This window comes from Acinonyx jubatus, chromosome B3 (genome assembly GCF_027475565.1).
Source record: "Acinonyx jubatus isolate Ajub_Pintada_27869175 chromosome B3, VMU_Ajub_asm_v1.0, whole genome shotgun sequence".
Lineage (NCBI taxonomy): Eukaryota > Metazoa > Chordata > Mammalia > Carnivora > Felidae > Acinonyx > Acinonyx jubatus.
This window is the reverse complement of record NC_069386.1, coordinates 9,753,853-9,780,831: the sequence shown is the minus strand read 5'-3', so window position 1 is coordinate 9,780,831 and position 26,979 is coordinate 9,753,853. Positions and strand designations below refer to the sequence as shown.

The following is a 26,979-nucleotide window of genomic DNA, read 5'->3' as shown; positions in this document are numbered from 1 at the left end:
ATTGTTACTTTTTTTTTTTTTTAATGTTTGTTTTGAGGGAGAGGGAGAGAGAGTGCACGTACGAGTGGGGGAGGGTTAGAGGGAAAGGGAGCCAGAGAATCCCAAGCAGGCTCCATCCACACTCACCTCAGAGATGGAAGTGGGACTGGATCTCATGACCATAAGATCATGACGGGAGTAGATATCAAGAATCAGATGCTTAACTGACTGAACCACACAGGTGCTTCTGGACTGTTACTTTTTAAAACATGGTTTTCAGGGTGTTCTTGGCTGGCCCAGTCAGAGCTTGTGACTCTTAATCTCTGGGTCGTGAGTTCAAGCCCCACGTTGGACATAGAGTTTACTTAAAAAAACAACAACATGGTTTTCGTTTCTCTTACTTTCCCCTTCATTTTGTTCCCAACCTTTTTTATCTGTGTCTATCTTGGAGGGTTCAATGGCCTGTTGAATAAGTAGTGGTTTGGAATCACCTGCCAGCTTCCTTTGGATGGACGCAAAATATCTATTACTGTACTGAACCAAACACACACACATACACACATATATAACTGTGTTAATTATATATCTGTTAATGCATACCAGTAATTTTGGTAGTCGTTTTATGCCGTCCACTACTGATTTTCGTTTTATGTCAGCCCACCCTTCAGTGTATTTTACAGGTGCTTCTGCTGTACCATACCTTCCCTGCTTTTATGTGATATAGTTGATTCTAAATGTAGACCTTGCTTATTTTCAGTACTTGGTTCATAGTAGGTCCTTAATAGATGTTTGAATGATTATGCTTTTTATCCCTGAATTTCCTTAATCCCTGAGTTCCTCCATTCCTTCCTTCCTTTGCATCATCGCCACAGAATCTGTGCTCTAGCCCTACTGAACTGCCATTTATTATGCCCTGCACAGCTAGGAGTTAGCTGTGCCTGTGTGTGAATATGTGCACAGTTTTGTCTCTGGAGTGAGTCCTCTTCCCTCTTATCCTTGCTGTATTTCAGCTTCTGAGATTCTGTTCAAGAGTCCCCTCCTCTCTTTCCTGACTACCCTTTCTTCCCCACACCCCCTTGGGTCTGCCTCTGCCTGGATAACAGGGTGAGTCATTCCACTTGCTTGTTTTCAGATGTGTTTCCCTTGGAGTGTATATACTTTGAGAACAAGGACTGTATTTTTATGATTTCCATCTGCGGCACCTAACACAACACGTGTAGCGGGAGCTTCATACTAAGCTTCAGTGAACGCGTGAATGGATAAATAAACAAATGAACAGTTTCAAGGCCTGATGTTCCAGGTCGTAATCTTTTTGGATCTGGGCTCTGTTATTCAGCCCTTTATCTGTTAACAGATTGAGCAGGCTTGGTCAGCACTCTTTCTCTGCCTCTGCCCGAGCTGCTGCCTTAGTCCTAAGGCAGGACTAAGGCCTGATTGCTACTCTTCAGGGATTAAAATTTACATATTATTTTTTTTTCTGTGTTTTTGTCTCAGAATAATATGAAAGAGCAACAACAGCAAAAACTTTTAGAATTTTGTGGCTTAGATGGTGTAGGAATAGTCCAGAATAGCTTGTTTTGTCCCCAGATGGAAAGCCCGTTTATTATTATTTGCTCCCCAAATATCGTACAGGTAGGTCATTCTGGACCCCTGTCTCAGGTGAGTGAATATTATGGGGCCACATTGGGAAAGCTTTCTTGCATCTTTCAGGGTAAAGGAAATTTCGAGATCGGCATGGAAACCCTTGCAAGGAAGTGAAATTGGGGATCTTGTCTTTGCTCTCTGGTTTATCTAGCTGGGCTCGCAGTTACATTACTTGTTTAATTAAGTTAGCCTGAACACACTCACTGTGGCTGGCGACCTTTCAGAGCTGGTGATCCCAACCCTTCTGGAAGCATATAGACATTGGAAAGTAACACTGTGTCACGATGATTTTTATGGATTTAATAATTGTCCTGTAAGTTTTGACTGTTGTAATCTCCAGAAGCAGATGAAAGGCGATCTTTGAAAAAGGACTGTGAAATAAGACGACCCCGTGGTTGGATTGATTGTGTATAGTCATGCTAGCATTTTAACAACCCGGCTCTGATATTGTAAAGGAGATTTGGGTAATGTAGAGACGTTTTGGTTGTCAGATGAGTTCTGCTTTCAGAAGTTTTGTTCTCTGTCCTGTGAAGAGACCTAAACAAAGCAGAACAAATATAAAGGGCCGTGGATTTGTAGAATTCTTTGTTAAATTAATATTTGGGAAGGCGTTTAGTCTTTACTAATTTTTTTTAGGTCAGAGAACACTACTCCTGAGAAGTCAAGAGTGGGTCGTGTTCCACACTTTAACTTGGCGAATACCTGCAGAATTATCATCCCTGCCTGATGATTAGGTGTTTATGTATCTGTCTCTCTAATAGATTGAGAGCTCTCTCAGGGCAGTGGCTACCGGTTGATTAGTTGCTGTGTCCAAGAGTGCAGTTGCTGGCCCTCGTTAGATGCACAAATGTTTAAGAGGCTAACTGAGAGAGGCTGTACCTTTGTGTGTGTCCTGTACGACCGGAAAGTGCTTCTGATAGAAGTTTCATTTAAGCGTGCCTTCTAGAATAGGTCGATCTGAAGTTCTGACTATGGTTGTTGTGTCCAGTGTGCATTGCTGTTGGGTGTTACTGTCATCAAGGCCCCTCTTACCAGGTTGTTCCGAATTGTAATAAGCAGATAGTCCAGCATAGACAGGTACCATTTTGGGTGTCAAGTTTATCATTCATCCCTAAGCGTGCTTCTGGAATAGTTGCCTGGAAATGGAGGTGACATGGCCGCCATTATTTCATGGTTCATAGGATGCAATTCTGCATATCACTTGCAGGTCATTTCTGGTGAACCAGCTACCATTCAGATGTGGATTTAACTACTAACCTCTTTTCCTTTCAACCCAGGAAGGGACCCAACCCAACACCATGACTGTTAAACAGTGTGTGTGTGTGTGTGTGTGTGTGTGTGTGTGTGTGTTTTAAGTTTGTTTATTTTTTTAGTAATCTCTACACTCAGCATGGGGCTCAAACTCACGACCCTGAGATCACGAGTCGCATACTCTGATGACTGAGCCAGCCAGGCGCCCCTAAACAGCATGTATTAATAAATAATACAACTGATCTGTTTTAATTAGTATGCGTATAGACTTTGGCCAGGACACTTTGGACCCCTGAACAGAGAATCCTAAAATATTAGTATGGAGGTTATTATCAAGTTAACTTATAGAGTAATAAGTTGAGGCCTAGAGAGATGAAGTGGCTTGTACAGATTTTTCTGGCTTCTAGCTTTGCGCGCGTGTGTGTGTTTTAAATAGATTTTTCCTTTTCAGAATAGCTTCTGTTGTCCCTCCCTGCCTTTGATTCTGTAACTCTAATAAAGTCGGAGTTCCCTGATCACTTTCTTTTGTTCTGAGTAGCCAGGGTGCATCCAGCAGGCTGGCAGTTAGACAAAGGATCAGAGCTTTAAGCATCGGCAGTGAAGAGAGTTCAGTGATTTATGTCTCTGTGGAGATGTGGGGAGGAACAGAGCTGCGTCTTTCAGGAACGTTCAATTTTCTACTTTTCCTATGAGCCGTAACATCACGGGGCTGCTCCTGGTTGGGTGTTGTTGTAACCCTCCTCTTTCTTATCCGTGTTATCTGTGTACTCCTTCATGCTCTTTACCAAAAGTTTGGCAACATCTAGTTTGGCAAAAACTAGTTACTAGTTTGATGCACTTTCCATGCTTCCTGTGACTCCTTGCTCGCCCCTTGTTGTCAGCCTGTTACTCCATACATTGTGGAAGAAGCTGACACTTTGTTGTCCTGGCCCAGCCATGGAACAGAGATAATTAATGTTCAGCACACTGATGTAGAACATTACAGCTTTATAACGGACTGTTGAGTCGTTAGAAGTGAAAAAAAATTTGTTTTGAAATTTACTTTATTAGGTTACAGTTTACATAATAATAAAATTCATCCACTTCAAGTGTGCAGTTCAGTTAATTAGTTCTGTCAGCTGCATACGATTATATAACCACCAGCACAATCAAGGTAAGAACCTTTCTGTCATTCCAGAAAGTTTCTTCTTGCCCCTATGTCAGTCTCCTCACCCCCACGCCAGGGCCCAGGCAAGCACTGATCTACTTTGTCACTACAGTTTTACCTTTTCCAGAATCTCCTAAGAGTGAGATCATATAGCATATGGTTTTTTGTGTCTGGCATTTCCATCATACTTTTGAAATCTGATACAGGTACATGTATCAGTAGTCCCTTTTTCTTCCTGAAAAGTATTCCATTGTATGGTTGCACGTACCACAAATTAATTTATCTACTTAATGTTCGGGTAGACATTTGAATGGTTTCTAGCTTTTAGCTATTACAAGTAAAGCTTCTAGAAATATTTGCATATAAGTCTTATATAGACATGTATTTTCAGTTCTCTTGAGTAAATACCCAAGAGTAGAATTGCTGGGTCACATAGTTAGTGTATCTTTTAAGTTTATGAAGTAACTATCAAACTGTTTTTCAGAGTGCCTATACATTTTTCCATTCCCACCAGCAATATATGAGAATTCCAGTCACTCTTCACTTATCAAATATTGGTATTGTCAGTCTTGTAAATTTAAGTCATGCTAGTGGGTGTATAGTCCTTATCTCCTGGTGGTTGGAATGTTCATTTCCTTGATGACTACTCATACTGAGCGTCTGTCTTCTTTGGTGAAAGGTCCATTAAATGTTTTTTGGCCTTTTTGTTTGTTTGTTTGTTTTTTGAGATAATTTGTCATTGAATTGTAAGAGTTCTTCATATATTCAGAATACATGTCCTTTGTCAGATATGTTTTACAAATAAATTTCCACTTTCTCCTTTTCATTGTAATAGTGTCTTGAAGAACAGGAAAAAGTTCCTTACTTTGTTGAAAAAGTCCGGTTTATCCATTTTTTTTCCTTTTAGGTTGTGCTTTTTTGTGTCCTGTCTGTCCTCAGACCAGTACTATAGTGTCGGGTGCTGTAGCTTTATATATAGTTCAGTCGTAAAGTCAGGTAGTTAGTGTAGGTCCTCCAACTTTGTTCTTCAAAATTGATTTGGATATTCTAGGTCATTTACACTTGTGTGTGCGTTTTCAAGTAGCTTGTTGATTTCCATGAGAAAGTTATACTGAAGTTTTTATTGGAAATGCATTAAATTTGTAATGGGTTGACCTATATATATTGAGCTAATTCATTAATTTGGTGTATCTCTCTATTTTTAGTGTTTTTTTTTTAACGCATGTTTACAGTTGCAGTATTTTGTTAAATTTTTACTTACATACAATATTTTGTTAAATTTATTCTTAAGTATTTCACGTTTTTGGTGCTGTTGTAAATGTTTGAAACTTCAACTTCCAGTGTGTTGTAATATATAGAAATAGAATGGATTCTTGTATATTGACATTGTAACGTACCATTTTGCTAAAAATCACTTGTTATTTCTAGTAGTTCTTTTATAGATTCCTGGTGAGAACCGATACTCTTATTGCCCACCTGAGGAGTAAGCATTCATACTTTCATGGTTCTGTATAATGTCAGCTGTAGGTTTTTGTAAGTTTCCTTTATCAGGTTGAGGAGGTATCCCTTTTATTCCTAGACTGCTGAGAGTTTTTATAAAGGATCAGGGTTGAGTTTTGTTAAAAACTTTTTTTTTTTCCTGCATCTAATGAGACATTTGTATAGTTTTTTCTTTCTTATTTTGTTCATGGTGGTGAAGTCCATTAATTTGCAAAAGTAACCAACATTGTATTCCTACAATAAAGCCCATTTGGTGATTGTGTATTGTCCTTTTTATATTTCTGGGGTAGAAATAGTAACATTTTGTTAAGGATTTTTGTGTCCGTGTTCATGAGGGCTTCGACTTTTCATTTAATCTCTTCATCTAGATTTAATATCAGGGTAATGTTGGCTTCATAAATGAGTTGGAAGATGCCCTCCCACCCCCTACCTTTTTTTTTCTTTTAAATAGGCTTTACGCCCAGTGTGGAGCCCAGTGTAGGACTTGAACTCACAACCCTGAGATCAAGACCTAAGCTGAGATCAAGAGTGGGATGTTTAACCAGGATGTCACCCAGGTGTCCCTCCCCACCTTTTGATAGTGGTATCATTTTTCCCTTAAATGTTTGGAACATGTCACCTTGATGCCCTCTGGGCCTGGAGTTTTCTTTGTGATAAAGCTTAATTAAGAATTCAAACTCTTTAATAAATATAGGGTGATTCTGGTAGATGTGCATCTCTCTGTAGTTTTAATTTGGCTGTTCGCTAATGACTAGTGATGTGCCTGCTAGCCATTCGTGTATCTGCTTTAGTGAGATGTCTGTACAGATAAATTATGTGTTTTTAGTTGGGCTGCCATCTTATTATTGAGTTCAGAAAGTTTCTTATGAATTAGCATTGAGTTTGAAAAGTTTCTTATGAATTCTGGATAGAAGTTCCTTATCACATCCCTGGTTTGCAGGTATTGTCTGTAGCTTCTCAAAGTTAAATTTATTACTCTTATGCAAGCATAAATTAAACATGTGCTGAGAATTTTATCTAATTCACTTAATGAAGGGTCCAGTAAGATGTCAAAACTGGTCCCACATATCTAGTAATTTTTATTCTATGTTGTACATTGTGAATGGTGTGTTGTAGAGACCACCATTGTTTTTATCTTTTGATAATGTTAACTTTTGTCCGGGCAGGCAGCTAATTGGATTGGCCCCAAGCTTCCCACTTTAGCTTGAACCCTGCTCAGTTGTTTCAGCCTAATGATTTGCTTTTTGCTGGAAATCTTGGACTCTCCCCGGTATGTACTGTTCAGGGGTCTACTAAGGATTTGGGAAGAACTTAGATACAGATTTTGAGACCGCAGCTTTCTGTCCACTGTGTCATGTGATCTGGGCCTTAGTAGAAAAGTGAATCTTACTCAGTACTTTTTTCTTCTTTCAGTTGTCTACTCACATCTCCTTCTAATGCCTTCAAGTGGTAGCTTTTTATATTTTATCCATTAAATATATCCATTAAATATCCATAGGACTTACAGAGCATGTTAAACAATATTCTCCAAAACTTTGTTGTCTCCAGTTAACTTTCCATAGTGTATGTCTTCTAACGAGGAACTGGAAACCTAACTTAAGAGCTCAGATATTTGAAAGTAAAAGGAATAGGTTGATTTGATTGGCAAGATTTAAAAAATGTCTTCCTTGCTTCTAGTTCTGTTCTGACAAGAGCCCTTGAAAGTCAGAACTTGCCTTGGGTTTGGTAAGTGCAGCTAATGCTGACCCTTAGTGGGGGGTTTACGGTCCTATTTGTTAGAACTGGAGGCCTGGGGCTGTTAGCTGGTATCTGAATATCAACTAGGCAGGAGTGTCTCCTTGGAGATTCCATAACTGAGTTTTTAGATTCCCCAGCAATGTGGTATTTTTTTTTTTTTCTCTTGTACTGGGTGGGGAGGCATTCTGTGGGTGGCTGCATTCTTTATTTGTTCTTTGCTCTGACCTGGGATAGCAATCAAGGTCTATAATGGGAGGTCATGGTACATGTCTCTATGGTCTGTCCATCTTGCTTTGTAACTGCTTTGTTTTTTAGTTTTCAGTTCAGCTTAATAGCAGACTTCAAAGAATACTAATTACCTGTATGAAAAGCCAGTATATTTTTCAGTATGTGCCATGAAGCAGTAAGATGGTATATTACAGTTTGTGGGATTTAGTACAGTACTGACAGAAACATTACCATTCACTTTCACTGCACTTCTGAATGTTAAAGACTGTTCCCTGTTCCCTCTCTTTAAGCTGGGGCATTGGGTCCAGAGCCTGATTATTTTCTTCAGCAGATTTTTGTAGAATTTAGGGGAAAAACATTCTGAGAAGTTCCTGTTGCTTATGTAAGAGCAACGAAATTTTGGGGGCAGATTTCAGCTGGCGGATGTTAGCCCGTGTTTGCGTAGAAGGGAGAGAAGAGAGTTCATTCCCAGCTGATTCTCAAGCTCGTAAACATTTCCATTTGGATGTGAGGAGGAACATGTCAGTCTGGTGAGTGGCTTTGCTTGTTGGGTAACTGCACAGCTTTTTCTGCAGGCCATTGCCTATTACTTTGGCAAAACAGAACATGGCACATCTGTGAATTAGTCCACATGGTAAATTTTCAGGGGAATGAAGGAGATGAGTGTGTCTGCAGAGAAGCTTTTACATGAGACACGTCTTTACCTTCTCCTCTCCCTTCAGTCTTTCACTTAGTGAAATGCTACTTCCTCTACCAAGCGTTTTCCAATAAAATGAGTGAGGAGAGCTTCTCATCGTCCTTCCCTTCGTCACTCTGTTCAGGCCCCAGCTTACAAAATCACCTTGCCTCATTTGTTTATGTAGCTAAGACACCCGGTGTTTCCGTAGGTGGAATTATGAGGTGTTGGAGAAGGGAGGAACTGTCGAGATTACCCAGTCCAACCCCTTCCATTCGTAGCCTAAGAAATGGAGGCTGGTAAGGCTTGCTACAAACTAGGAGCAGCAGTGCAGTAGTCTAGAAGTTCAGAGCACTTCAGAGTCGGATCTGGGTTCAAATTCTGGCTCCCGCTGTTGACTAGCTGTGCGATCTCATGCAGGTAAGTTAACTTTAACCATGAATCTCTTCATTTGCAAAATGGATTAATGTGAGGATTCGCAGGGTGTCTGAACAGAATAAACTCCTACAGGTGCCATTGAAGATGATGACAATGGTAGTTACATCTCCATGGTTGAGAAACTAAGACGTCAGGACTATAGAACTAAGGTGGTTACTTTATGGATGAACAGGTAGGAACATCTACTGAGGAGCAAAACAGGAGGCAGTAATCTGATGATGAAGTACATGTATATTGTGTGGTTTTGGATGAGTACAGATTCTGAAAACCAGTGAGTACACATGTTTACCATCCAGTATATTTCTGGTGTATGCTTGAGAGAATGCGGGAGGAGTGCTTTTTTTTTTTTTTTTTTTAATGTCCTTGGTTGAGTTTCAGAAATGGATTTCAGATGCCAGGACATAGCTTGTAACAAGAGGGTGAGATCAGTTGGTATAATTGGGGCTATTTGATAATCCTTTTACTCTGTTCTCTGAACATTTATGGCGTTCCTATTTCTGTACGAACATAGCTTGAAAATGACTAGGTCTCTGCATAGAGATGTCCTGTGTGGAGCCAGGGAGGGAGGGGCATGTGGCATGGAGCCGGCAGTCAGTCTTCAGCCCTCACCTTTGCCTAGTAGGTACCAGGGCAGTTTTGTTCTATTTAAATGCTTCTGGAGGTTAGTGTAGAGTGTGATCTTTAGTTTGGTTTATGCCAGCATTTGGGGAGAGGAACAGCAGAGGGAAAAGAAAGAGGAATCAAGAACATATTTTTAAAACTGAAAAATATTTTTTTTGACATGTGAGTTTCTACCTTGTGGAGTGGAGGCTGAGACTGTGCCGGCTTGTGGTTTTCACGTCTACTTCCTGCTGATGGAGAGCCAGCCACAACGGCAGCTGTTACTGGGCTCATGTTTGGTAGTCCAGAGTACCTTTTTTTCTTCTTACTCACGTCACTTAGAAGGAGCGTCGGTATCATGGATGTCTTAACTTGGGACTTCCAAGCTAGTGGTTAATTGAGTAGCCTCTGTTTCTCAAGGATTCTGCTGTGGCTGCTAAGTAAGGAGCAAGGATTTTGTTTCCTGATTGTTTCCCATCTTGCATTACTCTTGATGTCTTGCTGGTCGTTCCAGGTCAGGTGTTCCTGTTTTTGCTGGGTTTGTGTCAGTGAAAGACCAAGTTTGTAGAATATCTGCTCAGTGTCCCCACCTCCCTCAAGTGCTGCCCAGATTTATTTGCTTTACAGCGTTCAGAGGCAAGTGATTATTAACTCCATTTCCTACAGAGGAGAAGGGCCTCCTAGCCAGCAAGGGGTTGGACTTCAGCTGCTTGCTCCCCCCACCCCAACTCCGACCCTCTTTGCGGGGCCAGAGTTGTTCATCCACTTGTCAGGCAGCATGGGATGTGATGGGTAAGCTGTTGGTTTCTTCAGTTTGTCCATCTCAGATCTTTGGAGCCACCAACCTTGGTCTTCCAGATCAGTCTGAATTCTGGCTGTCTTCTGACCATGCCTAAGGTAGCACGAACCAGCTGTTTACTGTAGGCGGGGTGGGGTGGGGGGCTTCTTTAGGGCCTATTTAATTTATGTGGACAATCAGCTAGGATCTCAGGACTCTCCAGAGAGTTTATCCGTACTATCTATAGTTTGTTGTTCTGGCCACAGACTGTGTCTAGAGTCCACACTCAAATATTTGTTGAATTGAATTATTTCCCTTTTTTGCCTTTCAAATACCTTTTGTTTGCATGTTTTCATCTCTTCTTCATCTCCTTGCACATCAAGTCTGGACTCTTTGAAGACACACACACAGGTACCTGCGCCTCGTTCCAACCCTCACTCCTACCTGACAAAAGCGGTTTTACTTGTAGCACAGAGTGCCTGGAAATTTTAGTCTTTTTCCCCTAAATTCCTTTTTGCTTGTAAAGATTTTCAGGAAGAATAGCCAGTTGAAGTGTTCATTATGACCAAATTATTAGCACTTCGGTCATTCAGTGATAACATTAATTTTATGAGACACCTATATATATGGTTTTTAAAGTATTGTAATTTTTATCATTACTACTTTTTCTTTCTTTCTTTTTTTTTCTTTTTTTCCCATGGAACCCAGCTTGGGGCTTGAACTCACAACCCTGAGATCAAGACCTGAGCTGAGATCAAGAGTCAGATGCTTAACCAACTGGCCACGCAGGTGCTGAAGAATTGTAATTTTAAAGGAAAGAGCACCGTGTGGTAGATGTCTGACTTTCTCTACCCAGATTTTTGTGTATGTGTTCCACATCTATTAAATATCTGAAATCTTATGTACATAGTAACATGTTCTGTTTACTAGAAACAACAATTAATCATTATGCATTTCTGTCATAGATCTTTTTTCTCTCCACATACCTAGAAAAGTAAATGTTTTAAAGCAACAGTTCTGTAGTTTTTATGACAACCTTATTTTTTAAATTAGTTCAAGTGGAGAAATTAATTTTCCATTCTTGCATTGTATAATAAGTTATTAACATATGTTGCCCTCTAAGGGTTTCCTATTAAGAGGAATTCAGAAAGTTTGAAATTTAAGGAATAATCTCTAAAGTTTCTCTTAAATTTCTTACTTCTAAATCCAGAAGAAGTGTAATATCATCCTTATTTAGCCTGGCAATAACTTTTAATAATTGGATGAAAAGTTGCCTTTTTAATCATTCTTTGAAAGCAGTTTTCAATGAATTGATCAAATTAGCAGCTGAACATTTAACTTAGTTGGGATCTCATCTTACCAACTCTTTACCTTCGTATTGTCAAGCACTTGTTATGATTGTTTTGGTGAACCAGTGTGTCCAAATTGAAAGTGACCTTCTCTATTAACATTCAAACAGAATTAGCCACAACTGTTATGTAAGCTACCCTTTTCAAAATGCGTAGGTACTTCCTGCTCCTCTGTTCTAGGCACTGATGAGCACAGATTCGTTTTCTTTTTCACTTCACCCTGCATGTTATTGAGCAGAGATGACTGAGGGATGCCATTCCCATCTAGTGGTTGAGAAACAGTTCTGTCGTTTCAGAATACTGATAAGTTTTTATCTTTAAGAAGCTAAGTTCTTTGCTGAAACTGCTAATCACGTTATCATAGGCTCTGTAGCATGTTCTTGTTCTCTGTGGCATCTAGATTGTTAGAAGTGGTGGGATGCTTTTCATGTGCTTTTAGTTGACGGATCCTAGTTTGCTCCGCCTACAGCAAATGCATCAGTGATTTTTATTTATTTATTTAATTTTTTAAAAGTAACCTCTTCACCCAGCATGGGACTTGAACTCACAATCCTGAGATCAAGAGTCACACGCTCTACCCATTAAGCCAGCCGGGTGCCCCCCCTATTCATGATTTTTAAAAATACTCTGTTCATTGTATGTTATAAAAACAAGAATGACTCCCCAAGGGATAACTCAGGCTAAGGATGTTTTAGGAATAGAAATTCTTCTTTAAAAATCAAGTTTTTCATTTAAGAAGTGAAAATGATATTTTTAGAAAACCTTAATAGAAGGTTGCTGAAAATATTGGAGTTCCTTTGACTCTGTAACATTTTCACTTAATTATGAAATATATGTATTGAAAAAAATTTTGTTAATGTTTATTTTGAGAGAGAGAGGGCGAGGGAGCGTGAGAGTGAGGGGGGGGGAGGGGCAGAGAGAGAGGGAGACACAGAATTGGAAGCAGGCTCCAGGCTCCGAGCTGTCAGAGCCCGATGTGGGGCTGGAACCCACGAGCTGTGAGATCATGACCTGAGCCGAAGTAGGATCCTTAACCGACGGAGCCACCCAGGGGCCCCAAAATATGTATTTTTTACTTGGAAGTTTTTGCTGTTCAAAAATTTCCCTCCGATTTTGAGATGGTTTAAAACAACAACAACAACCCAGCCACTTCTCTTGTGTTTTATGGTTTTATTGTTCTCAAGATGTTCTCAGTATTGAAGAGTTATAACACTGAAGGCAGTATTTTATCCTTGAGATATGAGAACCACTTTGGCAGCTTAAAAGACAACATGGACATTTCTAGCATGTGTTTATAGTACCTTCTGCCTGCCACTTGTGGGAATAATGTGGTTGTGCTTCTGTCGTATGATGTGTCCGAGAAGGTGGGCTGCATGTCGCTGTGAAATGATTCCTAAACAGAGTAGCCACTCGGGGCCCTGGGATTTGTTCAGGTTAGGTCATCCAGCTCAGTCATGTCTGCATTTGTGTGAGAGCTCGCTTGCCTGTGGTTAGTTTTTCCAGATGGTTTACAATCGCTTGAGCCCATTGGGTTGCTTGCTTTTCGGATGACAGGTTGGGAAGGATGAAGGAAGTATAAAGGCTTGAATTTGTCAGTCTCTTTACCGGATATCTATTTTAACCCCCCACTGAAGTTAATTTACATAAAGCCCAGCTGTGTACAAATTCTTCTAAATTTAAAGTTTATTCTCACTGCCACGGGGACAAGCATGTCAGCACTTAATAATGGATGGTCTTGCTCTCCAGTACCTGGACCTTCTGGCAGCTTACAGTTCCGTTTCCTTTGGATAACAGGATACAGCTGGCGGCAAGCTTCTCACCTGTAATAGCCATTTGGAGTTTTCTTCTCTGTAGATCTCTGCAAAGCAGCAGCAACTTTTTTTTTTTTTTTTTTTTTGGTGCAGGAAACCACAAACCTATGTTAAACACCAAAAGGGAATTGAAATAACATGTGCTGTGTTCTCCCCAGAGGTGCCAACCATCACACGAGAGCCCACGTGTAGTGTTAAGCAGCTCTTTGCCCTCCCTTTGGCTTTGAGGTTTTCCAGTTAGACGATGCTGAATTCCTCCACTCTGGTCCCTGTTGCCTCTCTGGCCAATTAAGCAAATTGATACAGGCTGGATTTCTTAACACTTGGCAGGATCCCTACTACCTTTGATGAGCTACTAGGTGAACCTTCTGGGACCAGACTGACTTATCTTGGCTTTGATAGATTGGTTTTTGTTCTTAAAGCTGTAGCTGCGGATCCTTTGCTGTCAAATGGTGCAGGAAAGCTGCTGGTTGATTTCCGTCTCTGATGTTCATGTCAGGTACTTTAGTATTTGTTGGGTGCGCAGCACTGTGCTAGGTGCTGAGGCAGGAGCGTTGAGGAAGACATCTGCAGTGTGACAGAGTGGAATAAACAAAGTGAGCAGAAAAGGCAAGTATGGAAATGAAAGAAAGAAAAAAGAAGTGACTTCTTGCTGACTGCTTGGGTTAGATTACCCACAATCGTCCTACAATCAGAACCAGCAAGGCGGGGAGGACATTATCGTGAGCAAAGCATGGGGACCGGGCCAAGCGTGGCAACGCTGCCAGAGCGTACAGGGCTGGATAGGGGTGTGGGGAACGAGTGCCAGCAGGGTCATCTGCACAGACGACTCACTGAACACTGTCAGGGTGGTGGGGGAGCCTGGATGGCCTCTGAGAGCTCACCGACAGTGAAGCACGTATTTCATAGAGGACCTCGTCTGCTGGGGTGTGCATCCCCTCCTGGACACCCTTTGTTTAGAAATTGGAATCAACACAGTGATGGGGGTGGTCCGCGGGGCCTGGCCGTTGCGTGTGATGCGAGGTCAGTGCCGCAGCTGCTCGTGTCATTCATACTAGACAGTAGGGACAGGAACTTCCTGAGTATGTCTGCGTTGCTTACTGCTGTGTTCAACAGTTTACACACATCTTTTTCTTTAAATTTTTTTTTTTAATGTTTATTTATCTGTGAGAGACAGAGAGAGAGCATGAGCAGGGGAGGGGCAGAGAGAGAGAGAGGGAGACAAGAATCGGAAGCAGACTCCAGGCTCTGAGCTGTCAGCCCAGAGCCCGACGCGGGGCTCGAACTCACAAACCATGAGATCATGATCTGAGCCGAAGTCGGATGCTTAACCGACTGAGCCACCCAGGCGCTCCCTACACACATCTTTTATTCTTACTTTACCCAGTTAACTAATGAAAATAAAGCTTGGCAGTTAAGTGACTTGTCTGGAAGTGCTGAAGTTCCAACTCAGATCCAAGTCTGTCTCCTCTGAATGCTATTGCAGTCGGATTTTTATCCTGACCTTCTTCTGTGAGGGGTTGTTAATGAATTCCTGAATGCTAGCAGGTTGTCTTCAGTTTCGCGGTCATCTCGTCCTTTAATATCGTCATTATTCATCAGAGTGGCTCATGGAGAATTCGTGTAAAATAAATATGATACTGGTTTATTTTTAATTTTTTTTTAGCAGAGGAAATGTAGTGAGCTTCATCTCCCTGCTGGCACCTGCCGGCCCCAGGCTGCCCGTGTGTGTCTGTCACTGCGCCATCTGAGCTTGTGAACCCGGGGTGCAGGGCTCCACCTTTAAGCCCTGGAGGTTGGAAGCTCTAGAATCACTAAGAGGCGTTAAATGTCTCCCCAAAACTGTGATCACATTTTCTTTTGAATAAATAAAAATATTTGTTACTCTCTTGAGGCAGGGCAGATCGGATCTTGGCGCCCTCCGCTAGAACTCCCTAAAGAAAAGAGGTCGGTGCCTCAAAGGAGCCTTTCTGAAGGGTTACTTACTGCTGTGGAGGCAGAGAGTGAGCTACAGAAGGAGAGTAGTATTTTAGGAAGGTTGAGTCAGAGGAACCGGTGGAGCACGGAGAGATTTTCTCAAGGTGATAAGGCGCTGGCACTCAGGTCAGCAAGCTGAGGCAGGTGGACCCTCAGGGATTCCTGCTTGGGGAAGAAGGGTGAAATGGGCTGCTTCTGAGACCCTCTTATAATGGTAGAGCCTTGTGGCTGACTGGATTTGCCTAGGGTTTCGGATGCGGACTCCAGGGCCCGTGGAACTTGATCGGGAAGCCAGCCTTCGCTCGCTGCACCTCAGGGAAGCCACGGTGGGAGGCTGGCCTGGCCTCCCTGCCTGTGACCCACAATGCGCACTTGCTGGGTCTGGGTTTAGGCTCCATGATACAAACTTCTTCCAGTGCTACTTTTTGTGAATCTTGGAGCTTGCAGTTGTGAAAGAATAGACATTTGAGCTGCACTTAAAAAAAAGGGAGGGGCTGGGAAAAAGGTGTAGGTAGATTTGGTTGATGCCGTTGCCGTTATAAGGCTGTAAGGTCTTCAGGGTAGATTGGTGTCATGGCGGCCTGTAAATTTTCTTCCGGCTTCCTTCCTTGGCTTCTGAGGCCGAACATCTTTGAGGCGTCTGGATTTACATGAGTGCCTCTCCTGCATCCTCTCCCTTCATCCCCGGCTTGCACTTCTCATCCCGATTGGTTCCCAGCAGCCCACTGTGCTGTCTTGTCCTATACGTGCTCCTCCTGGGTCCACTGGGTGAAACGTGCTTTGGGGTTGACCTCCTCCAGGAAACTGTCAGGGCTTCTTTTTTCCTGACTCTTGTAACATTTTTATTATTGCCCTTGTAATACTCTAACGTAATGATCCGCTTCCCTCTGTAGGCCCCTTACTAAATTGGTAGGGGCCAATTTAGTATTATTTATCTCTAAAGCTCAGCAACTCACTGTACATGGAGTATTTCAGGGGCTCAGAAATATCAGGAGATTATCTGCCATCATTGAGTCTTTTTGTGCCGGGCAGATATCATAAACATATGTGATGAAAGGGAGGCCCTAAGTACTGAAGAGTTACGGTGTTGCCTCCCGTATGAATTTCAAAGTAAACTCTGAGTAGAAGAAGTCAGCGTTCTCATTTTTAAATTAAATTTCTTTGGGGCGCCCGGGTAGCTCAGTTGGTTAAGCATCCAGCTTCAGCTCAGGTCATGATCTCGCTGTTCGTGGGTTCGAGCCCCGTGTCAGGCTCTGTGCTGACAGCTTGGAGCCTGGAGCCTGCTTCAGATTGTGTGTCTCCCTCTCTCTCTGCCTCTCCCCTGCTTGCACTCTCTCTCAAAAAAGAAATCTCTCTCATTGTTTAATTATTTTGGTAAGAGTTCTGATTTTTTTTTTTTAATTCCACGTTAATTACTTGGATTATTCGTGTGTGCATTTTTGCCCCGAGTTCAGGATCATTTTGCCTTTTGGATAATTCGGCACGGATAAATAATAAATGAATGAATGTGGGTGTTTGTGTTTTGATTGTTTTTGGCTTTTGTTTTATATATTTTTTTAATTTTTTTTTTTTTAACGTTTATTTTTGAGACAGAGAGAGACAGAGCATGAACGGGGGAGGGTCAGAGAGAGGGAGACACAGAATCTGAAACAGGCTCCAGGCTCTGAGCTGTCAGCACAGAGCCCGACGCGGGGCTCGAACTCACAGACCGTGAGATCATGACCTGAGCCGAAGTCGCTCGCTCAACTGACTGAGCCACCCAGGCACCCCTGGTTTTTGTTTTAATCTGCCCTGTCCTTTTGTTTCACTGTGAGTATTGCTGCACGTTGGACTCTTGATTCTTATCCTGTCCTCCCTGCCGGGGGTCCCCTTTCCCCCACCCCCCAGCTGTGTGTGACCAGTGCTTGACTTTTTTTCTTGGTGGTTTTTAGAGTACCGTGTCATGTGATAGTGGGACACAGAGGCCTAACTGTGCCACAAGAGAATCAGACACATGCTGTGGATCTCAACACCATTGCTTCCCAAAGCGTGGGCCGTGATTCAGAAGCAGAAACATCACCAGGGACGGTCTCCTGATTTGGACTCACTGCTGGTGGAAGAGGATGCGGAGGCTTGGCGGGGAGGGCAGGGGCTGTGGGGGTGGGGGGGTGGCTAAGAATCTGTGTTCTGTAGCCCCCAACTGATGCTCATGTGCTCTAAGGTTTGAGAATCAGTGCTTGAGAAGCAAACTGCTCAATTATTAATTAACGCACCTTTAAAGAGAAGAAGACAAATTAGGCTCCTGGAAGATTTCCTCAGTCCTTATTCAGGAAATCTATTTGGTGCCTGTAGTCGTTTATACATATATTTTGTAGAACTTGACATCCACAACAGGAAAAGCCTGTTCGCTCTTTGTACCCTGCTGTGTTCTTCTATTGTTTAGAATTCCCTGCTCCCACCCACAATGAGCGCGTAGCATGTTTACAGCCACCAGCCCAGACTCCTTAGGAATGAAGGAAAGAGTCTTCGGATCCTGTTATTTTCCTTGAAGAGCAGGGCACTGACTGTTTTACAAGAATCCAGGGTATGCACTGCCATTTCCATGTTAACCCTCACCCCCAATTTTTGTGGGTTTCGAAGGATTTACCGCAGCTGGGTTTTAGTGAATCTCCTGGCCATGGAGATTCATTTGAAGGCATATTCTGCCAGGGAGGTACCCTGCAGGTGTAAATCCTCTATTTGCACTTGTCAGAGACAGCTGCCCTCCTCCTTTTGGGGCTGAGGTTGGTTGTGGAGGTGGTTTGCGCATCTTTTCTTGTGGATTTGGAAGCTTCCCTGTTGTGAATGACAAAAACCATGTCTGTTGAAGTGGTAGGTTCAGCAGACCTGGACAGCTGGTCCTTAGGAAATGGCCTGAGATCAAGAAGCTAACAGATTCAGGGAGAGTTTGAAGGTTGCTGTAATTCCTGATGGCAGTGCTGGGCCTGTGATTTTTTTTTTTTTTTTTTTTTTATTCCCCACCTCCTTTTCAGGGACATTTCACTAAGAGTGGAGCACCTGTTAAAGGGTTCCCTAGTATAATGTATGGATATGGCTAAAGAATAATGAGTATGATTTATATTTACATGCCTATAGGTGCAGGCTTTCTTATTTTAATTGCTTTTCTTTCATCTCTAGGGATCTTTAGTAAAGATTGTAGATGTCTTCAGTTTGCACATTTAAGAAAAATGTCTTTTTACTTATTTCCAGTTGAGTTGTGATTCACTGAATGACAGGGGACTTAAAACAGATGTGCTGTGTATAATGTCTTCTTCCTGATTATAAAAGTGGTATCTGTTCGTTGTCTGAATAGTTACAATTACGAAACATAATTTAGGAATGAAAATTTCCTGTTAATTCCCAGAAATATGTGCATTTAACATTTTGTTATTCCTCCAGATTGCTTTCTGGGGTTATTTTGTTGTATCTTAGAATTGTGATTTACCCACCAGTGTATTTTTAGACAAATGTATCTCTGGATACCTGATGCCTTTTATTTTGACCATTGACAGTTACGTATTTTCCTTGGTAGTCTCCATTGAGACCCAGAAACTGCAGAAAGATCTGTACCTGGCAGTGCACTTAAGCACTTCACTTAGATTCTCTTTTAATTCTTCCACCAACTTCATATTGTAGGCAGGAATTCTTAAACTCTCAGTGCACATGGAGAGACTGGGGTTAGACAAGGTCCAGTGACTTGCTCAAGGTCATACAGTTACTCAGTAGAGAATATGGGATGCCTGCCCATGTAATTTGATTGCTGGTCTAGAGGATATTGCACAGCACCCTATGACTTTACTGAGAAGTCTTTTTTAGCTGAAAATATCTTTGAGACATAGAGAGCTGTTAAATGGGGGCACCCTGCTTCTTTGGCATATTAAGAGGTATTCTGTTAGATTTTGTTCAGGAGTTGGCACCCTATGGCACACTAGCGGAATCTAGTCCGCTGCCTCTTTTTTTTTTTTTTTTAATTTTTTAAAATGTTTATTTTATTTTTGAGAGAGAGAGAGAGAGAGAGACAGAGCGCTAGTGGGGGAGGGGCAGAGAGAGAGGGAGACACAGAATATGAAGCAGACTCCAGGCTCTGAGCTGTCAGCACAGAGCCCAACGTGGGGCTCGAACTCATGAACCGTGAGATCATGACCCGAGCCGAAGTTGGACGCTCAACTGACTGAGCCACCCATGCGCCCCTAGTTGCTGCCTCTTTTTGTAAATAGAGTTTTGTTGGAACATGGCCACACCCGTTCATTTACATATTGTACCAGAGACCATATGACCTGCAAAGCCTGAAATCTTTTTTTTATTTAATATATAATTTATTGTCAAGTTAGCTAACATACAGAGTATACGGCTTCAGGGGTAACTTTCCATGATTCCTCACTTACGTATAACAAACCCAGTGCTCATCCCAAGTGCCCTCCTCAGTGCCCATCCCCCATTTCCCCTCCCCCCCATCAACCCTCAGTTTGTTCTCTGTATTTAAGAGTCTAATCTTATGGTTTGGTTCCCTCCCAGTTTGTAACTATTTTTTTTTTCCTTCCCTTCCCCCATGGTCTTCTGTTAAGTTTCTCAGATTCCACATGTGAGTAAGAACATATGATATCTGTCTTTCTCTGACCAGCAATAGCACACTAGGAATTTATCCAAAGGATACAGAAGTGCTGATTTATAGGGGCACATGTACCCAATGTTTATAGCAGCACTATCAACAATAGCCAAAGTATGGAAAGAGCCCAAATGTCCATCAACTGATGAATGGATATAACAGATGTGGTTTATATACACAATGGAATATTACTTGATGATGAAAAAGAATGGAATCTTGCCATTTGCAACAACGTGGATGGAACTGGAGGGTGTTAGACTAAGTGAAATAAGTCAGTCAAAGCCTGAAATCTTTACCATCTAGCCCTTTACAGAAAATGTGTGCCTGTTATTAAAGTGTGTACTGTTTCTGTAGCTTCTAAAGTTTTACATTCATTTGTTCAGGCACAGTAATCTATGGAAGTGCTTTCTGTCCCTCACTATACCCGCCCCTCCCAAACCAGTCAAACAGCCGTATCACTTTATACCTGAGTTTCCATGTGATCCTTTATAGAGACAGAGTTTCTTCATAATCCTTTGCAGGTAGTGTGAGTTGCAAAAAATTCCAAAACTTTTGCCACTGTTAACCTGTTGTAAGCACTGCATATCCAACACTGGTCCGTTCTGACGATGGTTTGTGCCCCTGGCTCTTTGTGAGGAAAAGGCTGATGGTGGTTTGTTCTAAAGTGCAGGAGGAGGAGGCCGCAGGCCCAGACTGTGCTGGTTTATCCAGCGCCCTGAGAGCTGCAGGGCTGCGGGAGAGCTGGACCCGTCATTGAGACCGTTGTATTCGGATTGGGCAGATCTTCTTTTGGCATAAAGTGAATGTGTTACTTTTCTACAACAGCAAATTAATTCCATTTGTTTTCTGTCAGCATTTGGAAATAACATGGAAAATGGGAGAACGAGAATACTTACTTACCTGGTTTCTGTTTCTCACCCTCCCGCCCCGGAAGTATGACCCTGAATTTTTGCTGGCTGCTGCAGAGTGGGAGATTTGGAGAACATGCTTGACATCACATCCTACTTAAGTGTCTGAATTTTGCTCTTTTCATTTCATTGCCTTTCTCACGGCACGCAGCCTTCCTTTATGGCCCCCCTATGCCTGTCTCGTGTGGTACTTGTGTTACACGAAAGCAGCCCAGGGAAATGTGGACTCGGTCAAAGACATTTCACTGGTTACTGAGTAGGAAGGAAATTGTAGGGTTTTCCCTCTTAAAATTCCTTGATGAAATCATTGAAGGAAGTAGTACACCTCTTTAATTTTCCTTTGGGGAAGGCTCGATCAAAGATCCCATCGACAGAGCAAAGACTTTCAGTTGGCCTTAGAGAATAAATTTGGGTTTTAAGTGTGTTCACTCTGATCCAGAGACTGCCTTCCTGCAGTGTGCTCCGTCTTTTAGAACACGATTCTCACTCCAGTAAAGTAAGCTTATAAATGTGTAGAGTAAGTTGTGCATTATAGGTAACAAGTTTTCTGATGGTTAAGCATTGGAACTCTGATTTCTCAGTTTTGGGGCCAATTTGAGAGTTGGGAACACCTTCCACCTGTTACCTCTATTACATGCTTTTGTAATCTCTTTTCTTTTTTCAAATTTATTTTTGAGAGAGAGAGGGAGAGAATGGGGGAGGGGCAGAGAGAGAGGGAGACACAGACTCCGAAGCAGGCTCCAGGCTCTGAGCTGTCAGCACAGAGCCCAACGTGGGGCTCAAACTCATGGACTGCAAGATCATGACCTGTGTGGATGTCGGAGGCTTAACCAAATGAGCCACCCAGGTGTCCCTCTTAATCTCTTTTCACTTTTGGGGGGTAAATGTCACCTCAGAGAGGCCTTCCCTCAGTACCATATTTAAAACAGGATCCCCTCATTTCCTGTTCCCTCTTCTCTTTATTTTTCTCCATGGAACTTATCACTATTTGAAAACCATTTATTTTAATATTGTATTTATCCGTGTTACTCCTAGAATAAGCTCAATGAAGGTTGGGAGTTTTGTCTTTATTCCTTCTGTACCCTTTGTGCCTTGGGGAGCACCATGCCTGGCACATTATAGATGCACAGTGATAGTTAAAGTAACAAAGTCAAGGGGAGTCTATAGTGTGTTTTGATTGGGGGCTAGAGGGGGGGGGGGGGGAGGGCGTGGGGGTGGGCAGGGGAGGACGAGTCAGTTTGTATGTAGATTGAGGTCATTCAGGAGATCCTATCCTGATAAGGGGGAAAAGCACATGTTTGGGCATCAGATGGGGTTTGAATTTAGGCTCATTCACTTCTTAAAGTTGGCGATAAATAATTTAACATTGAAAGAGTCAATTCTTTTTCACCAGTGAAACGGGGAAAAATAATGTCTTTTTATGGGGATTAAATGTAATATTGAATTTATATTCAGTTCATTTATAGAGCTTTCTAGCGCTATAAATATTAGTCCTGCCTTTCCTCTTGTGTGTCAGCACTGAAGAAGCTTAAAGCAATCTGAATTTACAAATCTGTTGCCTCTGGGGTCATTGCCTTGATGACTTTTGACAGATTTATTCTTTCAACAGCCTCTGTTGCCAGCATAACAATGGCCTGTCCCTTTGACCAGTGTCAGGGACAGACACTTTGTCATTCCTCCTTAATCCTCCTATCAGAACGACTTGTATGGGTTCTGACGAGTTCATAATACCCACCAGTTGAGGTGGCATCAGCCGTTCCTTGGAACCGTGTGGGTTCCCCCAGCTCCTCCCCCTGAATGCAGTGGGGCCGCTCAGATAGCTTGATGTTTGTGGTCTCTTCAAACATAGTTGCCCGAAGTTTCTTGGCAGATGGACAAACATCAGAGGGCCCTAAGTCGCTAGCGTGTCTCCCTCGATGTCTCCAGTTGTTGCAGATTACCCGAGTGTGAATTCTGTTTCAGTTTCCACAGATACTTCTTGACAGGAACATGTCACAAGTTAGGTAAGGCAAATCGGTTTATAAAGTTATAGGTTCTTTCAATCCTCTGTCCCAAGCAAGTCTGGGCAAGGACCCGGAAAGCTGATTAAAAGGCTCGTGAGCACAGGAAACTGTATTTTAAATTAAATGGATAGTTAATGCATTGAGAAAAGTACTCAAATGCTTCAGTCTTTCTTTTCCATCCATGCTTGCTATTTGAATTTGATGGGCTGGAAATCTACCTTATTTTTCGACTGAACGAGTTAGTTATTGCTACATTTCTCAAGCTTGGTTTTTCGCTGTAGATTTTTGCAGGTGATTTTTAGCACCTATGGGTACAAAATTATTAAATGAAGACAGGAAGGGAAGAGTGCCTTGAGCCAGGTGTCTTACAGCCTGGGGAGCGGACCAGAGAAAGAACAGGGATGGATGTGAAGGCGGTCATTGTGGCGGAGCCCCTGGGCTGTCTTCAGAACATGCTGAAAAGCCTATGGCTTGCAAGTGGTTTGGAGATGATTGGGTTTAGGAGCCTGATTACAGTTTTGGTTTTTGTTTTTTTTCCCCTAAGTATGTGTTAACTGCTTTTTGGGTGAGCCTTCATCTTGGGCATACACAGCCTGGCCAAACTGGTAGATCTGTGAGGATTTTAATATTAAGAGGAATCTGTTATGTAAGTTATGCGTGGTGGCTAGGGCATTCATTGCTCTTTCTTCTAAACATTTACTCATTGATAACCTGCCCTCGTTTATGCTGTTTGGGTTTCAGTTCACTGTTAGTGAGGTTTTTGTAATCTAGTAGAACACAAAGAATGTGATTTCACCTATATTTTTGCACGTGTGAATGACATTTCTATACTGTTGTTTACATCACTGGTTAGTTAGTAAATGCCCCTTAATTTAATTCATTTAACCTGCTAAGAGTAAGAAACTTCCTTAGATCGAATTATAATAAAGTCCCTTGGGTCAGCCTCTCTGACTTCTGTGAGGACAGGATCAGTTTATACTCAAATTCAGGGTGTTTGGCAAAGGGCCTGCTGTCCTGAAGTCCGTGATTCTGGGCTATGATATTTTAGCACGAACTCCTGGTCAAATCACCAAGTTAACCTTTCGAGAGTATGCTTTTCTTGATATTTGGGAAATGTATTAACCAGACTGGAAGTCTTCTTCAAAATTCTTCCTAAGATTTTTGTGTGAATTCATTTAGTGAAGATGACATCAGGGACTCTGGCTGTTAATTTTGAGGAGGGTAAGAACTTGTGGTTTGTGGAGGCCAGCCTCTCCTCCTTTCTCCAAGGGCGGAGAGGAGGAGAGCTCTCTGGACCTCTGCTGTCTCTCCCCCCATGTTCCCTGGTGACTGGAAGAGACTCTGGCCAAGCGACACTTTGTGAAATTTGGGGGATTATGTAAAAGTGTAACTGACCATACGCTGTTTTTGCTTTGGTAACTGCATTCAATATCCTGTTGGTTGTTGAAAATTCTCCCAGGACAGTGAAGCCTTTTGTCTTTGATTTTCAATCAAAGTCTTTCTCCCCAGTTAAAGAGATTGACTCTGGGCTACAAGACGTTTTGCGGTCCTTGACCTTCTGACCTTCCCACACCTCTAAGGAAAGCTGGACATCCCATCATCTCAGACTTTTGATTGTGGTCATAGAGCCATACTCGACACCTAGCATTTGTGGCTTTTATACTGCTGATCGTAACTTTTAATTCTATTCTCATTTATTTTTCCCTTTTCTGTTTCAGTGTCCTGGGTCATGAAACTTAATCCACAGCAAGCTCCGTTATATGTGAGTAGATCGCGAGATTTCTTGTCATTTTGCACTCATCCATGGTTTCTACTTGTTATAAGAAAACTCAAAACTGCTGTCATGTGATGATCCCTGGAATTTTTAGCCATCTATCCAAGTAGTGTACTTCAGAAAGTGAATTTGATTTGGTGAACACTAAATGACTTGCATGAATGGCACTGAGCTGGCAGATAATACCTGTAAGATGTGAGGTAAACTGGTCAGGTGGAAGATGCGCTTATCACACAACTGCATTGCCCTGCGGAACGATACGGGGGCTATTATTTTCCCGGTCAGCACATTTCTGTAAAAGTGGTGTGGAGGTCTTCCTACGGCCATGGAGAGTTACCCTGCGTTGCACCTAGGTGGCGCTCTGTCATTGGCAAGCGTGCCGTTTACATTAGGGTTCTGGGTGAAAGCTGATCTGCTCTCTTCCCAAAGTGAGGGAGCTGGCAGATGACATGGATAAATCAATGAATCAAGGCTGGAAAGGTAAAGTATAGGTGACTCTCTCTCTCTGTCTCTGTCTCTGTCTCTCTCTCTTTTTTTTTTTTTTAATGTTTTTATTTATTTTTGAGACAGAGAGAGACAGAGCATGAGTAGGGGAGGGGCAGAGAGAGAGGGAGACAGAATCCGAAGCAGGCTCCAGGCTCCGAGCTGTCAGCACAGAGCCTGTCGTGGGGCTCAAACTCACAGACCGTGAGATCATGGCCTGAGCCGAAGTCGGAAGCCCAACCGACTGAGCCACCCAGGCGCCCCTCTTTTTTTTTTTTTTTTTTTTTTTTTTTTTTTTTTAAATTATCGTGAGAGTGCATTAGCTGAATGGGGGTGGTGAGGAGTCCCTTTAGAGGTATGGACAGTTCAAGCTGTCAGAGGTCGGTGGATAGGTTGGTATAGTCTGGAAAGAGTGAGGAAAATTTCTTTGATGGGACACATCCTTAAAGATGAAGAAGCATTTGGTTGGGCGAAAAGTCCTCAGAATTCATTCAAGATCTAAGGCGGATAGGTGGTAGAGGGGTGAGCAGGGCATTCAGTGAGTGGTGGGAGGTGAGCAGGGGAAAGCCTAGCCCACTGAACTTGTGTGAGGGGTAGGGAGGCGAGTCTAAAAAGGTGACTGAAGATCAGTCGTGAAGGCAAAGACATGGAGACCACTCAGGAGCCTTCGATGGTGTTTATTTGAAATCTGCTGTTCGTTTTATGATTTGTTTATTTTAAATCATGCTGTGTTACTAATAGTCCTATACCTTTCTAGGATAGAACATTCCTGGGATCGCTCTTCTGCATAGATGCTTTTTCTGTTAAATGTAACAAATAAAAATATATGCATTTCTTAGAAGATATTTTATGTATTTATTTTCTTTCCAGACTTCTTGAAAATTTATTATGTTCAACAGTGGGTTTGCACATGAACTGAGTACTTGGACTTTTAAAAACAGCTTTTATTGAGATATAATTCACACCCCATAAAACTCACACATTTAAAGTATACGATTCGGTGGTTTTTAGTATATTCACAGTTGTGTAATCGTAACTGCCATCTACCTTAAGAATATTTTCATCAGCCCAGAAAGAAACACCATGCCTATTAGTAGTTACTCACCATTCCCTGCCTTTCCAGCCCCTGGCAACACCTTATCTGCTTTCTGTCTTTATGGATTTACTTATTATTCCAGAAATGTCATGTAAATGGAATCCTACAACACGTGGTCTTTTGTGACTGGCTTCTTCCATGTAGCAGAATGTATTTAAGGTACACGTTAGAGCAAGTGTCAGTACTTTGTTCCTTTCTATTGATGAATTATACTGTGTTGTATGGGTATCCCACATCTAATTTATCCATTCATCGGTTGATGGGCATTTGGCTTGTTTCCACTTTTTGAATATTATAAATAATGATGCTGTCAGCAGCAGTTTTCGGTAGGCTTATGTTTTCATTTTTGTCAGGTGTGTACTTAAGAGTATATTTGCTTGTTGGGGCGCATGGCTGGCTTAGTCGGTGGAGCGTGTGACTTGATCTCAGGGTTGTGAGTTCAAGTGTCAAGTTGGATGTAGAGGTTACTTAAAAATAAAACCTTAAAAAAAAAAAAAGTACAATTGCTTGCTTACATGGTAACTCTCTGTTTAACATTTTGAGGAATTGCCACACTGTTTCCACGGTACCTGCACATTTTCAGATCTCACCATCGATGTTGAGAGTCTTGGTGCCTCCACGTTCTTGAAACACTTGCTGTTAATCTGACTTTGGATTGTTGTCATCCTGGTGGGGGTGAAATGGAAACTCATTGTGATTTTGATTTGCATTTCCCTAATGGCTAATGATTGTGAGCATCTTGTCAGGTGCTGTTGGACATTTATGTATCTTTGAAGAAATGCCTATTCAGATTCCTGGCTTATTTAAACAATTTTTTTTTTAATTGAGTTTTAAGAGTTCTTTATATATTCTGGATCCCATATCAGATATATGATTTGCAAAAACTTTATCCCATTGTAAGGTTATCATTTCATTTTGTTGATGGTACCCTTTGAAGCACAAAACTTCTTAATTTTGATGATGTCCAACCTACCTA

The 26,979-nt window shown here is 42.1% G+C and overlaps 1 protein-coding gene across 4 annotated transcripts in view; it reads left to right on the top strand.

Moving 5' to 3' along the window:
• The window catches only part of AKAP13 (A-kinase anchoring protein 13), a 329,213-nt gene that overhangs the window by 64,372 nt on the left and 237,862 nt on the right, over positions 1-26,979 (top strand). For all 4 annotated transcript variants that reach the window (XM_053223592.1, XM_053223593.1, XM_053223591.1 and 1 more), the window contains one exon: positions 24,369-24,412. In XM_053223592.1, the coding sequence (XP_053079567.1) occupies positions 24,369-24,412 (44 nt within the window). The remainder of the gene's footprint in view (positions 1-24,368; positions 24,413-26,979) is intronic.